Raw genomic sequence first — 13,876 nt, forward strand, 5'->3', positions numbered from 1 at the left:
TTAATTAGGAATAGTTAATCAGGAATAGCTATTCTCGAATAATTTACCATGTAGATAAACCCTAAGTAATGATCTACTCATTTTTTCTCTCTCTGATTACTTGTTTCAAATGTTACTGTTAGAGATGGATCCAATATCCTAGAGAGAAAAACATCCCTGAAATTTGAAGAGATTTAGAACTTGAACCTAGGTCTGGATTTTAATTTTCCAGCTATCCCATCTAGTTGTTATGGTACTGAGTCATAACTGTTAGCAGTTATGTACCCTTGAATATTTGATTGCTTGGAAGATTTTTCTGAAGTAATTAGTGAAAACAGAATCCATGTCACTGTACAAATGATGTTTCAAAGAAAAGGAAACATCATATAATTTAGGTCTAGTCTACACACACCACTTCACTGATTAAAATAAAGGTTTCATTTGAAATCAATTTTAGTTGAACCAGTGTATCTCTGTTTGGACAGAAACTTAAAACTGGTGATTTAAATTTAGGCTGTGTTGGAGAGTTTATAGGCACAAGCTAAACCAATACCACCAAATTAAAAATGATAGAAGTGTATCTGTACTGGGGTTTGGCCTGGTTCTGTTTTCAAACAAGTTTAAGTTAAACCAATGTGACTTCAGAGTAATGTTAAGTCCTTAGAGAGAAGACACGTTTATACTCAGCTATGTAGCAAGTTTTATCTCTTGTAGAAAACCCTGATATAATATTATCAAGAGTAGATGGTGTAATCAGTGCAACATCAGAGATTGTTGCTCCATCTACAGATAAAGGTTTTTATGACTCTAGTTACAACTGTATACAAAGGATACTTATCTATCTACCCTATTTCTCTGAATAACATGAATTAGGTTAGGTCAGAGCAAAAACCTATGTTTTTGTAAACTGTGGGAAAGACTTAACAGAATTAAAATACAGGGGAAGTCAGCAAGGAATTTTTCCATAAAATACAATGTTTATAATAAAATAAAACTTGTTTATATAATCACAAGAGTAATAGACCACTTCCTCAGTGTGGAGTTCAACCCACTGCTAGGCCACTTATATGGAAACTGGCTTTCCCACAGGAATTCTTTCCTATATCTCCCAAGCAATAAATTTATTCTCTATCTCGTAATTCCTGTGAATGAAGAAGGGGAAGTTGAACTGAGATTAATCCTTTGTTAACATACTGCCCCAGCATTTTCTCCCACTTTGCTTGGAATCTTACAAAGCAAAATAAAAGTAAAAAAAAAAATGCTGGGATTTGATTTGATCTAGGATGATTTAGTTGCATATCTTGAAAATACTGACTTCTTCTAGTAAACTCAACAGGTTTACCCTCAAGATTGTGCAAGAGTAAAGCCACACAGTTATGATGATTTGATTAATATGTTCAGATGTGGATCCTAGTGCTGATGTATGGAACGAGGTGAAGGACTAATATGCAAATAAAAACCTTATACAGGTTGTCACATGGTACTCACTCACCGCAGTTTCCTCCTCATGATTCAGCCCTTCAGCCAGGTCACTAGGTGGTTTCTCCATCTAGGGTATAGAGTCTCACTGGACCCACTGGCCAGGCAATACCATCAGTGGCTGGTAGGACCAGCTCACTACTACAGGTTCTAGCCAAGGGACCCTACAATACACAGCCAAGCTCTGCTCAATCCCAAGCCTTGCTGCTCTCTCTCTGGAGGGCTGCTTCCTACCCAATTCCTGCAGGCTCTCTTCCCTACCTGTTTTTTTCCCTGGGTACACCCTTCCCTCAGGGCCAGGCTCCCAGGGTCCTACTCTTGCACTGCATTCCCTCTTTCCCTCTCTAATGCAGAGGGTGGTTATAGACTTCGTCACAGCTCACCTGAACTTCTTCCTCCAACCAGGGGTTGTGGCTCCAGCATAAGCATTTCATGTGTGGCCTATCACACTTATTACCCCTTTCCTCAGCTTCCTTAACCCTTTTAGGGCTGGTGTGTGGTAAATACCCCCATTACACAGTTAATTATTCAAGAACACATTATGCAAATTTCCAGCCTTTCTTTGAAAGACAGCAAATCATGTGCTGTATAATGCCTTGTATAAGCAATATTCTCCAAGACATTGGCTGTCTTTCTAAATTGGCTTTCTAATTGTGTTTACTTGTTTCTTGGGTCACTTTGATGAATAAAAATCTTTGGAGGGAGCTAGAAGGACTTATAGTTTCTGTTAAACGAAGGGGCAAGTTATTGGGGGCTCTTCTACATTTAAAACACTATAGCAGCACAGCTGCACCGCTGTGGCACTTCAGTTTAGACACTGCCTACGCTGACAGGAGCAATTCTCCCATTGGCGCAGGTACTCCACCTCCCCGTCGACCTAGTGTTGGCTACATGGGGACTTAGGTCAGTTTAACTATGCTGCTCAGGAGTGTGGATTTTTCATGTTCCTGACTGACATAGTTAAGACAACCTAATTTTCTAGTATAGACCAAGCCTCAGTTTTTGTTAGATCCTCTTGGGGAGTGGGAGGACAGGCCAGAATGTATATCAGAACTGCTTGGGAAGGGTCTGTGCTAATGTCAGTGTTGAATTTGAAAAAGGACATTGAAGCATCTCACAGTATCTCGGGGGGGAGAAGGATAAGCGTCTCCAGGTAACTGGGGAAGGAAAAGCCCAGTAGGGGATGTTTGGTTTGATTTGTCCAGGAGAGTGGCTGTTTCTTTGGTTTGGTCTGCAATAACACTGATATAGTGCTGTACCATTTCACAGTGGTGAAATAGTTCAGACTTCCTCTGTGTAAACGAGCCGTTAGAAAATCTTACATAGCTCTCATTCACAATCACAACTCTATCCATCAAAGAATGTTGTTTAAAAGTATTGCCTTTATATCAGAGTTTTTATTTACCTTATTGTATCCTCTCAAAATAGGCTGTTTAATTTTCTTTATTTAAAAAAAGTAATTTTCTTTCATTTCTTGTATGTTTTTTTAAAATATATTTTCCTTTATAAAAGGTAGATCCAGTTTGATTAAAGGATAATCATATAATGTTTTCTAGTCTTGAGGAAATGATGAAGAACTTTCATTGAGGTAATAGATTGCAAATGTGAAATATTTCATTAAGCAGCTATGAAAATTGTCTGCTAACCACTCATCATTAGTAGTAGCATCCTCAGTCCTATTGAGGGCTGATTGCATGATCCTAAGCATTCTTTGCTGTAACACTTGTGCCTTTATTAGCATTGTCACCTGATTAACTTTTAGAACTGTCCCTTCCCCATATGATTAGCTCTATTAGTACTGTATTTCAGTTTCTTTTCTAGTCACAATTTCACATGAACACTGCCCTGGAAAAATACTTCTTTCAAATCTAATGCTCAATTTAGCAAACTCAAGAGGTTTGGAGATACAGTCTGTATTTTGCTGATCACCTGAACCATAACCTATACACAATACCTTATGCATGGAAAGGCTAAAAGGAGAAAAAAAAACTTAAAGTAAAAGCAAGATCTATGCACTGGTAACAGATAGTATAGTGCCTGAAAACAAGATACATTTCAATAATTGAAGTATCTGTTTCTCTTATTTTGTCCATTTACGTATATGGACCCCAAAATCTCCTAAACTGCAATAGGGCTAAGCATAGACCCTCCGACTACATGACAAGGATTTTGGAAAACAATGGAGAGGTGATATTTTTGCTGGGGGGAAATGATTATAAATTTGCACATTATAATTACTTTGAGAAATTTGGTACATTTCCAGTATTGCATTTTTAGATTCACCCAAATAGTGAAAGTGAGATCCACAGGAATTCTGATTGACAGCTTTAAAGAGAAGTGTGTAGTAGACACAGTATATTACCCTGGGACATCTAGAGAAATTGCATACCTGACCACTTGATTATTTTTGTTGCCTCACAGTAAAAACAGCTGCAAATGCATTCATCTGGCTGTCACTAAAGTATCTATTATAAACATAGAAATTCAGAAGTGGCAGGTTGGTGTTTTTGGCACATTTTTCTACATCCAGACAAATGTCATTTAGTTTCCACATCTGGTATTCAGTCCTTCAATCTAGGTAAAAAAAAAAGTGTGTGTGTGTATTTCTCTACTTTCCATAGGGAAACTGAATGTGCCATGTATTAACACAAAATTGATTCTTTGTAGGGAGGCTGCCACAAACAAATTGCTGTGGTATAAACTTGTCAGAGCAAGCATCTAGAAATAATAGAGATGAAAGAAAGTATACTTGAATGATCATTATATAAAGATAACAGTGGAAGAGAGTTGTGTATGGAAATGTGCAAAGGTTGCATAGCATCGCTTGGACTGTGAGAGAGCCAAATTCAAATGGTTGGATTTAACTCCCATATTACTCTGGAGACCCTGCTTTTTACTAGCTCAATGGGCATTAATTAATCTGTGATTAGCAGTTCAATGTCTTGCATGTAAATGTGTGGAAAAGTAACACTGTTTCTGAATATGTTATACAGTAGCCCAGCGGGGGAAAGAAATTAAGCTTGGGCACTAGATAATAGCTGTGCCTCCCTTCTTCCCATCTCCACAATCACATATACGCTCTATACAAAATGGTCCTCTGTTTTAATAACATGCTTAAAGCTGCACATTGGGATGGTATTAAGAGGCATTTAAACAGAAGCAGCTATGTGTTTAGCGTTAATTTACTTTCACATTTTATGTGAAGATGCTGTGGGAGTTTGTGATATGACATCAAATCAAATATATGCAAGACACTCAGCTCTACACTTCCTTTGTATTCCTGCAAAGAACACCATCTCCTACATATCCCAGGAGCCTGGGAGAGAGCAGCACTTGTATGGGAAGCTGCTGACTGACATTCAACCCAGCAAAAGGGAGGTAGTGTTGATGGGCAGAGGAAAGCATTGTGACCAACCTCACAATCACCCACTACCAAAGGCACATGCCCTGTAATAATCAAGGTGGTCTGCAGATTGTGTATCCTCTGGACCCTTCATTGCTGTCAGATGCACAAATAGCTAAAGTTGCTAAAAATGTCACTTTCAACCAACAGCTGACTAGGAAAGAAGCAAGTGCCATTGCTTGAGGTATTTAATACTAGAAAAGACAAATCTCTAGAAAATGTACTCTTGTGATCAATCCTGCATTGGCAGGAGAATAGATTGCTTGATGTAATATGTTGTTCTCCAGCTTTAATTTTTATGAAATGGTTCCAAGTACAGTATATTGTGTTTCAAAAGAAGATGAGCAAAATCAGCAGTGGGGTTATTTTGGTCTTGCAAAATGGTGTTGATTACATTAGCTTGTCCCCAAGCCTCAACATTCTCAGATACTCAAATAAATAGTCGGTGTTTTGACCTTTTTGTTAGCGACTTCGGCTAATTTTCAGTGAGACAACACATAAGGACTGTTTTTTCCATGCAAAATAGTAAAATGTTACCCTGTTTTAAATTCATGAATACTTGTGAAACTATCAGTTCTCTGAGCTGAAAACCTTCAAAGGGGAAATTGGTGGTTTTGTAACCACATCTACTATAGCAATAATATTTTTGACTGGCAAGGAGAAAGTAAACAAGGAATTATTGTAAAAATTTAATTATATCGCAAAACCTTGACATCCAGGAATTGTGTAGACTATAACTCTCTCTATGGAAGCACTATACTTTGCATTTGAAAATACATATTTAATTTTTAAAAGATACAGGGAATTAAAGTCTGACACTTTATGCTTAAAAATAATAGAAAGTATTCTTCCAGCCATCACTTCAGTATCTTTTGAAATCAGGTCATCCTGGAACTTAAAATAATGTGATTTTGTACTAATGAATAATTTGACATTTTTGCTAGTGAAATAGAGATTGATATTCTACATTTGTAATGCACTGTATATGGTATAATAAGCCATACATTGTGATGAAAATGGTGCCATAAAAATAATGATAATTTATTGCATAGAATAGTCTTATACAAAATGTAATAAAAAGGTAAATATGAAGTGAAGTTGTTTGCTTAAAATATATCCCCATTGTGTTATTTACTCAATAGATACATACAACTTCATATATAATGTCAAATGGCTCCTAATGTCTTCACAATCTATTTTAAATCTCTCATTTTACTCATAATGTCTACATGCAGCATATTTTTTAACTTTGACAATTTTTGTAACAAAATAGTTTTATCTTTCATATTCATATTTTATCAGTATACTTTATTATTATAGGTGAAAAGCATTCCTGTGAAAAGACACATTTAGTGGCAGTTATTCAAGCAAGGTTTCTGAGAACAAAAGATGTAATTGTATCATAAAGCTTTGCCTTGTCTTGTCTCATAGAAAGGAAAAAGAATTGAAATACATTATTAATACCATGAATTCCTCATGTAGTTCATCTGCAACTGCCTTTCAGAGTCAACTGAATCCATTAAAATTATTAATCCGTGAGCATTTCAGATGAGAATTACTATTATTTTTTATTTTTAAAATGGGGTGAACTTGACTGCTCACAAGAAGGGGAGGGAGGTGGCATGGGCTGTAGCTTCATTTAATACAGGCACCATGCCATGCTCCCCACAAACCTCCTGCCTCTGCGCTTCATTTCTGATTTAAAATAATCCTGCTATTCTAGCAAAGAGATCCCTCTGTGTTATTGCTTACAGAATTGTCTCTATTGTGACGTGGACAAATAGTCATCAGACACTAGGTTGAAGCCACTAATTTGTTTCATATGTGATTACATAACCTAGGGCAAAACTCTACTCTTATATGCTGCTTTCCCTACATTTGTCCATTTTCAGTCATCATCATTACAGTCCTCATGTTTGTGGACAGAGCACTATGTTGGAGTCTAGGGTGAGCTACTAGCCCCCACTCCAGGCCTTTTATGGAAGGTAAAAGGTCTGGAGTAGTTTAAAGGTTCTGGTTCTGGCTGGGGAAGGATTCCCCTGGCACAAGCCCTGTAAACGGAGCTGGAAGGCTGCCTTCCATGAACTCCCATGCCCTGAGGTAGGGAGCCTGATGGGGAAGGGTTAAGATTAGGAAGGGTTATACTTGGTGGAAGGGCTGTAGGGTTTGCAGGAAATATTGTAGTCCATTCAGGCAGCCCAGGGAGGCTGCCATAACTTAAACAGCTCTAGCCTCCAGAGCAGTCCAGGATCGGGAGGACACAAGCCACTTTAGTCTCTCCCTGCCCTGCAGGCTAGAAATTCTATGCTGTGCTTCCTAGGGACTCTTGCTGATGATCCCTATACAGATCTGTGAGCAGAGGTTCGCTCCTAATTGGGTGCTAATGAGAGGAAACATACTAGTTATGGATGCACTGTGCCAGCCAATGCTTTTCTGTAATTGGGGAAGTGGGAAACCTTTGATGGGAAGGCAAGGTCAAGAGACACAAATGTTTTCTCCTGTGGCGTGTGGGGGCAGCTTTTCAATTGCAAATCCCTTCCTTGATTTTTCTTGGGTCCCATTGACATGGCATGCTCTATGTATGCCATGAAAGCGCCTCTTGCAGTCTGTCAAACAGCCATGATTTTCTAGATCATGAAGGTCCAGAATAGCAGGCAGTGTACGAGTAGGCATATTTAATAATTTTAAAAAGAGAGATATTGTTGTCCTATAATCCAGGTACTGAAATAATATCTCAACCCTCACTTAGATGGGCTGTATTTATTTTCTCTAATGTAACTTTCACTCTATTTGATTATCTAAAGTGTTATTGGTAGTGAGGATCACTTTGGAGTCATTGACTCTGCGCCGCAGCGTGGACTACAAGGTGTAAATTGCAGAGCGCACCAAAGCGCTGTACTCTAGATGCCCCATGTGAACACTACTGGCACAAACTAAAAGTTGCCTAGTTCACATTAGTTTGCACTGCAGCGCAGTGTAGACAGGACTTTTATTTAATTATACAGCATCAAATAGTATATAAAATTTTTCATAATTGGAAACAACCATTCATAATAATATTAGGGACTTTTTTCCCTCTGGTCAAAACATATATGATATTGATATTAATAAATTCCTCTGTTTTTGTTTACAGATGAAAGGGAAGATGTTCAAAAGAAAACATTCACAAAGTGGGTAAATGCACAGTTTGCTAAGGTAAGGGAATTTTCTGTTTTCCTTTATAAATCAAGGACTGTTATGTACATATACAGTCAGATTTTCGAAAGAGCTTACTTCCCACAATTGGGACCAAATTTGCAAGAGAGTTCAGCTGGGGATTGAAAACACAGCTCCTTCATTTAGTTGTCTAAATTGGAGCTGAGCTCTTCTGAAAATATGGCTCTTAATATTGAAACCTTTCTCTGTAATCCCTCTTGGTTTTGCAGTTTTATCACTGAAAGGATTTGAGAAAGTTGGAAGAACACAATTATCCCTTTGCCTTATTTCTCCAATTCTGAAAAATCAGATCAAATCAAATCTTAAAGACCTGAAGATTAATGTGTGTGTGTGAATAAATTTCAGTTCAGGCTTCTTGCACAATACTGTTACCTCCCTAGACCTGACCAATTAGCCAATATTCAGCAACTTGTGGGTTTTTTCTGTTAGGTGGAGAAATTGATAATATGAATCAGATATGTCTTTATTACAGTCCAGTTTATTTATAAAGAATGTACACAACGTCCTGTTTCCCTGAACACAGTAGGAATCAAACAATAAAAGACAGTTTCTTTGTTTGCCATTCCAAGCCTCTTTCCAGCCAGCACTTAGCCCACTTTCTATATTAGCTTTTTCTCAGGGTCTCACTTCAAGTGCCTCTCTGGGGCTTCCTTGCTGCCTTGTCTGTGTGCTTCTTTGTGTTTCTGTTTTTCTTTGTCACACACACAGCTCCATCAAATAATAAGCAAGCCCTTCCTTTCTCCCCCCCGCCCTGCCTGGTATTTTCATTCAGACCCCTGTCGAAACCTTTCAGATCACATGGCTGAAATCCTATTCCAGCCTTGTATGTGGATTATGTTTTGGGGTGTAGCTCATATTGTTTCAGTTATCTATTACATAAAGGAGCTTATTTGCATTTTACATTTATCTTGAATGAAGAGCAGCTGTTACACCCACTAGCTTTAGTAAGGTTTTACCCAACCGCCCAATATATAATGATATAATCAGTTACAAAACACAGTGTAATAGTTTTAACAATAGATGAGCTAGAACCAAACCTTGTGATTCAAATGCTCTAGAACATTGGGAGAGAAGGTCTTCAGAATATCAACACAGATCTGCATAAAAGGGAGCAAACTAAAAGATCACCTTCCGAAAATGTCAGAAATCTGGGATCTCAGTTTTGTGACTCAACCCCATCAGTACTTCCAGCTTTGCTCATCTGCATGATGTTGGGGTTACTCTGTTGGAAGTGATGTTAATTCAGTAATGCTAATGTGGTATGTTGCGATAACATGCTTTATAATTTGTCATCACTGTAGTTTTATGTTGCACAATACAGTGTGTGAAATTTTTAAACCAATAGTCTTGATTGTAGAATTGGCTCAGATAGCTTCTGTATAGTTTCAAAAGTGTGTCTTGTTAAGCTGATTAGCCTTAAGGGTCTGCATTAATTATAAACAGATGGTAAATATGTTATGTCACTCCTCTTTCTTACTCAGGAGCAATGGAATCCATTTCATTAATCAAGTATGAAATATTCTGGGATGAGTGAGTCAGTTGGCAAAAAAACAAACAAACAAACAAAAAACAAGTAGAGATGGACCTAACTAAAAGCCTAATTTCAAAAGTCCTCACACCTTAGGGACACCATAGGAATAAACTCATTTGTCGTCAAAGATAACTTGCTGAGTTGAGTTCCTTCCCCGCAAATGGTTTGTTTGTTTTTTAAGTCCAAGGTGCACCAAACATCTCTTGAACACCCAGAATACCAGTCACATCCAAGTAATCTCCATTCCCTGTTCTGGACTGAAACTCTAGGATATTGAGTCTCACATGCCCACTACATACAATAATAATCTGAATATATGCAATATTTGATCATAAATGGTAAAATTTTGAAAATTTGTCTCCTAATTTAAGTGTGTTTAACTTGCCTAAAGATGTCTGTGGTTTGGCAACGTGTGCTTCATTAAGATCACATACTAGGAAGAAAAAATAATGCTTTTCTGGTCAATATTAACTATGGCCTCTTGACACGTTTGTAATGACATCCCTGGGTTAGATCATATGTGGAGACTGAACCTTCATTAGAAAGGGCTTTGAGATCTAATAATGAAAAGCACTACATCAGAGCTGGGTGGTGGTATTATTGTTGTTGTTGTTAATATTTTATTATTATCATTACTACCTCTTAGTTATTGTACAAGGTCCCTTAGCTCAGAGGCAGTAATAAATTCTTAAACTCACTAACCACTAGACGGGGACAGAGAGCCACATGGCATTATTATGAGTTATACAAGCTTCAAAGAGCAAGTTATTCTCAGGCTTCTGCCTCTTTTCCCATACAGCTGCAGCCTGTGCAGAGAATCTGGAGATGTGAGACTTCAGAGGGGCAAAAGAGATCTGATTAATATTTATGGATGCAGCATTGCAAGTGGATACCTGGTATTTTCTATTAGGGTTTTGTCCAAAGTGAAGTAGTGCCAAAATACTAATAGATTTAAGAGTTGCAAACCTTAATGATCTATGAGCCAGATTCCTACATATGTAAAGTGTCATTGCTCGATTGATGTTGGCAGAACTATGCTGATTTACACTAGCTGAGGATCTGGTTTTATATCTCTTGGTTCTGTAGTGACATAAATAACCAAGGCTTCATATAGCTTGAGACACACCTGTCTCAGACATCAAGAGAAAGACAAGACAGCAGCTTTTGGGGAAGACAGAATCTTTCCAATAAATAGAAGGTTAACCACTTGCTTAACTACTATACCCTGTAACAGACCATACAGTGTGGTTAGCTAGGCTTTTCAAAGTGATTAATCAGTTTTATAAAGTGGTTTCTATTCTGTTTAGTAGCTTCGTGGTTTTCTCTTTATTTTTTGCCTTATACCCAGTAACCTTTGTCATTAAGATTACTAGAATTGTTTGAAGTGACAAAGAGTCAGACGCGGATATTCACCCACAAAAGCTTATGCTCCAATACGTCAGTTAGTCTATAAGGTGCCACAGGACTCTTTGTCGCTTTTTACAGATCCAGACTAACACGGCTAACCCTCTGATACTAGAATTGTTTGGTTTCAGAGTAGCAGCCGTGTTAGTCTGTATCCGCAAAAAGAAGAACAGGAGGACTTGTGGCACCTTAGAGTCTCTAAGGTGCCACAAGTCCTCCTAGAATTGTTTGGGTAGCCTATTAAGTTGGGAGACAATAGGCTGTCAAGCATACTGGAAGGAAGGGAGGGAGGGAGGAAAGAAACTGACCTTTTGAGACTAAGGGAGCTGGGAGCAGGAATGAAGCATTGTCTTGTTCTCTGTCAGAAGCAAAGGAGCCATACTTACTTCTTCAAACTGTGACAAGTGGGGATTGGCACAGCTGTGACCAGATGGGTGCTAGGCTTGTTTTATGACCCTACACATTGTTTGGTTTTGCAGGGGGTATGGAAGTGACATCAATATATTTAGGACATTACAATGGTGATTTTGCAGTGTGAGGTTGCTATGTTTGTCATGTGGATTTTTCACTGAGAAACTCTATTTTTTACCTGCACTATTAGATACTTTACGTGCAGCTAAAAGTAACATGCTTTCTGTCCTCTATGGGAATGCAATGGGACAAATGCTCCTAAGGACATGTGTACATTCAGGAAAGATAACAGGAATCAATTAAAGCTATGAAGTTAGTGTGCGAAAGTAAAGTACATTAAACTCCCGTGTAGATGCTCTCCTTCAGACATAAACTGGCCAGTTTACTTTAGTTTAATCCTCCTTGAAGGATAATTTATGTGCTTTAACTTCACATGTTTAGTTAATTCATTTTCACTTTCCTAGGTGTCCCCAGATAGACAAGTCCTAAATCATTTATGTGCATCTGAAAATTCCATCCTTAATTATGCAGAGCTAGAGTGTGGAATCTTATTTTCACTAGTGAGCAATTACTTGCATAAGTAATCCCATTAATTTCAGTGAGCATACTCAGGTGAGCAATTCCTCTCCAGTGCAGATGAGAGGGGCCACAATTTGGCTCTTAATGTTTGGCAAGGGCTCTAAGATAAAAGGGAATATGTAAATTGAAAAGCAGAAAATGAGACTAGAACTGAGGAGGCCTGAATCACAGTTGCATGTTCCAACTGTTATCTGGGGTTTCCTGAACCTGAAACTGTGGTAACTAGTCTCTTAGGCAGTTTCAAGCCCTAAATAAGTGCTTCTGTCTGACAAATGATTGGTACACACAAGAGTGCTTTCACTCAAAAATCCTTGTTTTTATTGAGTCTAAAGCACTTGTCTAAAATAGCAGTAATCTAGAGCACCCCAGACTTAGTTACCCAAAGTCTAAGGTGGTGTCAAGTGATCAGCAGCAGGTTTCTGGTGGACAGTCTCCCTCCTAGCCGCTGGGGAGTTGGCGGTCAGTCTCCTAGCTTGTTGAAATCTCTCTCTCCAAACTTCTCCAAATTGCATACTCTAACTACTCTCTTTATAGGTTGTTCAGAACAAAGCACATAACTCATAGTAACTGCTAATGGGTTAACAATTTCCTTAGCATCAGTAAATAACTCATAATTTTAGTTATCAGCAAAGCAACTCCCAGCGAGAAACTCGTAGTCATAGACACCCAGATCCAAGATCAGTGATCCACACTCCCTCCCATTCTCATAAATGTGTCACTTTATCTATCCTTATTAGCAACACTTCAGCTGTGCAGCTGTTTTGTCTGCTTAGTCAGAGACCAAATTATTCCTGACTAAATGGTGTTCTCGCTTTCTGATAATGTGGCTGAATACAGAAAATGGCTACTGTTATGTCAAGTCCAGTTCTCTCTTAACATTAACCACCAGACAACCCTCCTTTCTGTGATTAGTCATGAGATAGTAGACCTAGCAGTTACTGTCATGTAACTGACATGTGATACTTGAGTCATGCCAGCTTTAAAAATGTGGAGCATATTTCTTTTTTTTAATATCATTTCATTTAAAATGATAGAAAAGAGTTTTTCCAAAGAGGTTAATTTGTAATATAATGAGATTATTTTCTGTGTGCATAAGTGTAGCACAGGTGCATGGCGTAGCCTAGTTCTTTATTAATAGTGCACACTGCAAACTAATTAGAATCATTACAGGAGATACGTTGGTCCTATGCAGGATGGTTATTTTTAAGATCTGAACTTTTTCTAAATTGTAAATGCCAATTAATTTTATTTTCTAACAGAGCCCGCATAATGTAGAGGCTATTTATAGGTACCACATAGACTTTTATAGTAAATAGTTTAAATGTAAATATAGTGCTTTAATGATGTCTACAGTGCATTTTACAGGAGCTTGGGTGATATCAGTGTTTAAATATTTTTACTAATGAATTGCATAATAGACTCCATAGTAGAAAACATTATTGATGTCTGAATCTCTATCTAATAGTACACAAATATAAGGCACTTACAAATGACAACTAATTTTTCAACCCTGTCTAGACCCTGCCGGCATAGCAAAAAAATGCCAGAAAATCAGTGCACTCACATAGGGCAAAAGAAATCAACAAACATTCACCAGGTGTTGAGAATAATTGATTTCACTCTTTCCTGATGGAACAGATATTTCAAAATAAACAAATACAATTCTAATGATAGTGATAAAAAAGATGAACACTGAAAGACAAAGCAAATAGCGAAGTATTGTGCATTTTGTCAGTTTTAATTGTATGTCATGTTCTGATGACTGATTTTAGATTCTGAATTGTTGCTCAACTTTGTGACTTATAAGTGGGTTGCATACAGGAACACTAATTTGTGGATGAGTTTTCAACATTTAAACTTCAAATACTGCATGT

The 13,876-nt window shown here is 37.8% G+C and overlaps 1 protein-coding gene across 22 annotated transcripts in view; it reads left to right on the forward strand.

Moving 5' to 3' along the window:
- DMD (dystrophin) overlaps positions 1-13,876 on the forward strand; it is a 2,010,563-nt gene that overhangs the window by 397,035 nt on the left and 1,599,652 nt on the right. For all 22 annotated transcript variants that reach the window (XM_065590838.1, XM_065590858.1, XM_065590878.1 and 19 more), the window contains one exon: positions 7,995-8,056. In XM_065590838.1, the coding sequence (XP_065446910.1) occupies positions 7,995-8,056 (62 nt within the window). The remainder of the gene's footprint in view (positions 1-7,994; positions 8,057-13,876) is intronic.

This window comes from Chrysemys picta, chromosome 1 (genome assembly GCF_011386835.1).
Source record: "Chrysemys picta bellii isolate R12L10 chromosome 1, ASM1138683v2, whole genome shotgun sequence".
Lineage (NCBI taxonomy): Eukaryota > Metazoa > Chordata > Testudines > Emydidae > Chrysemys > Chrysemys picta.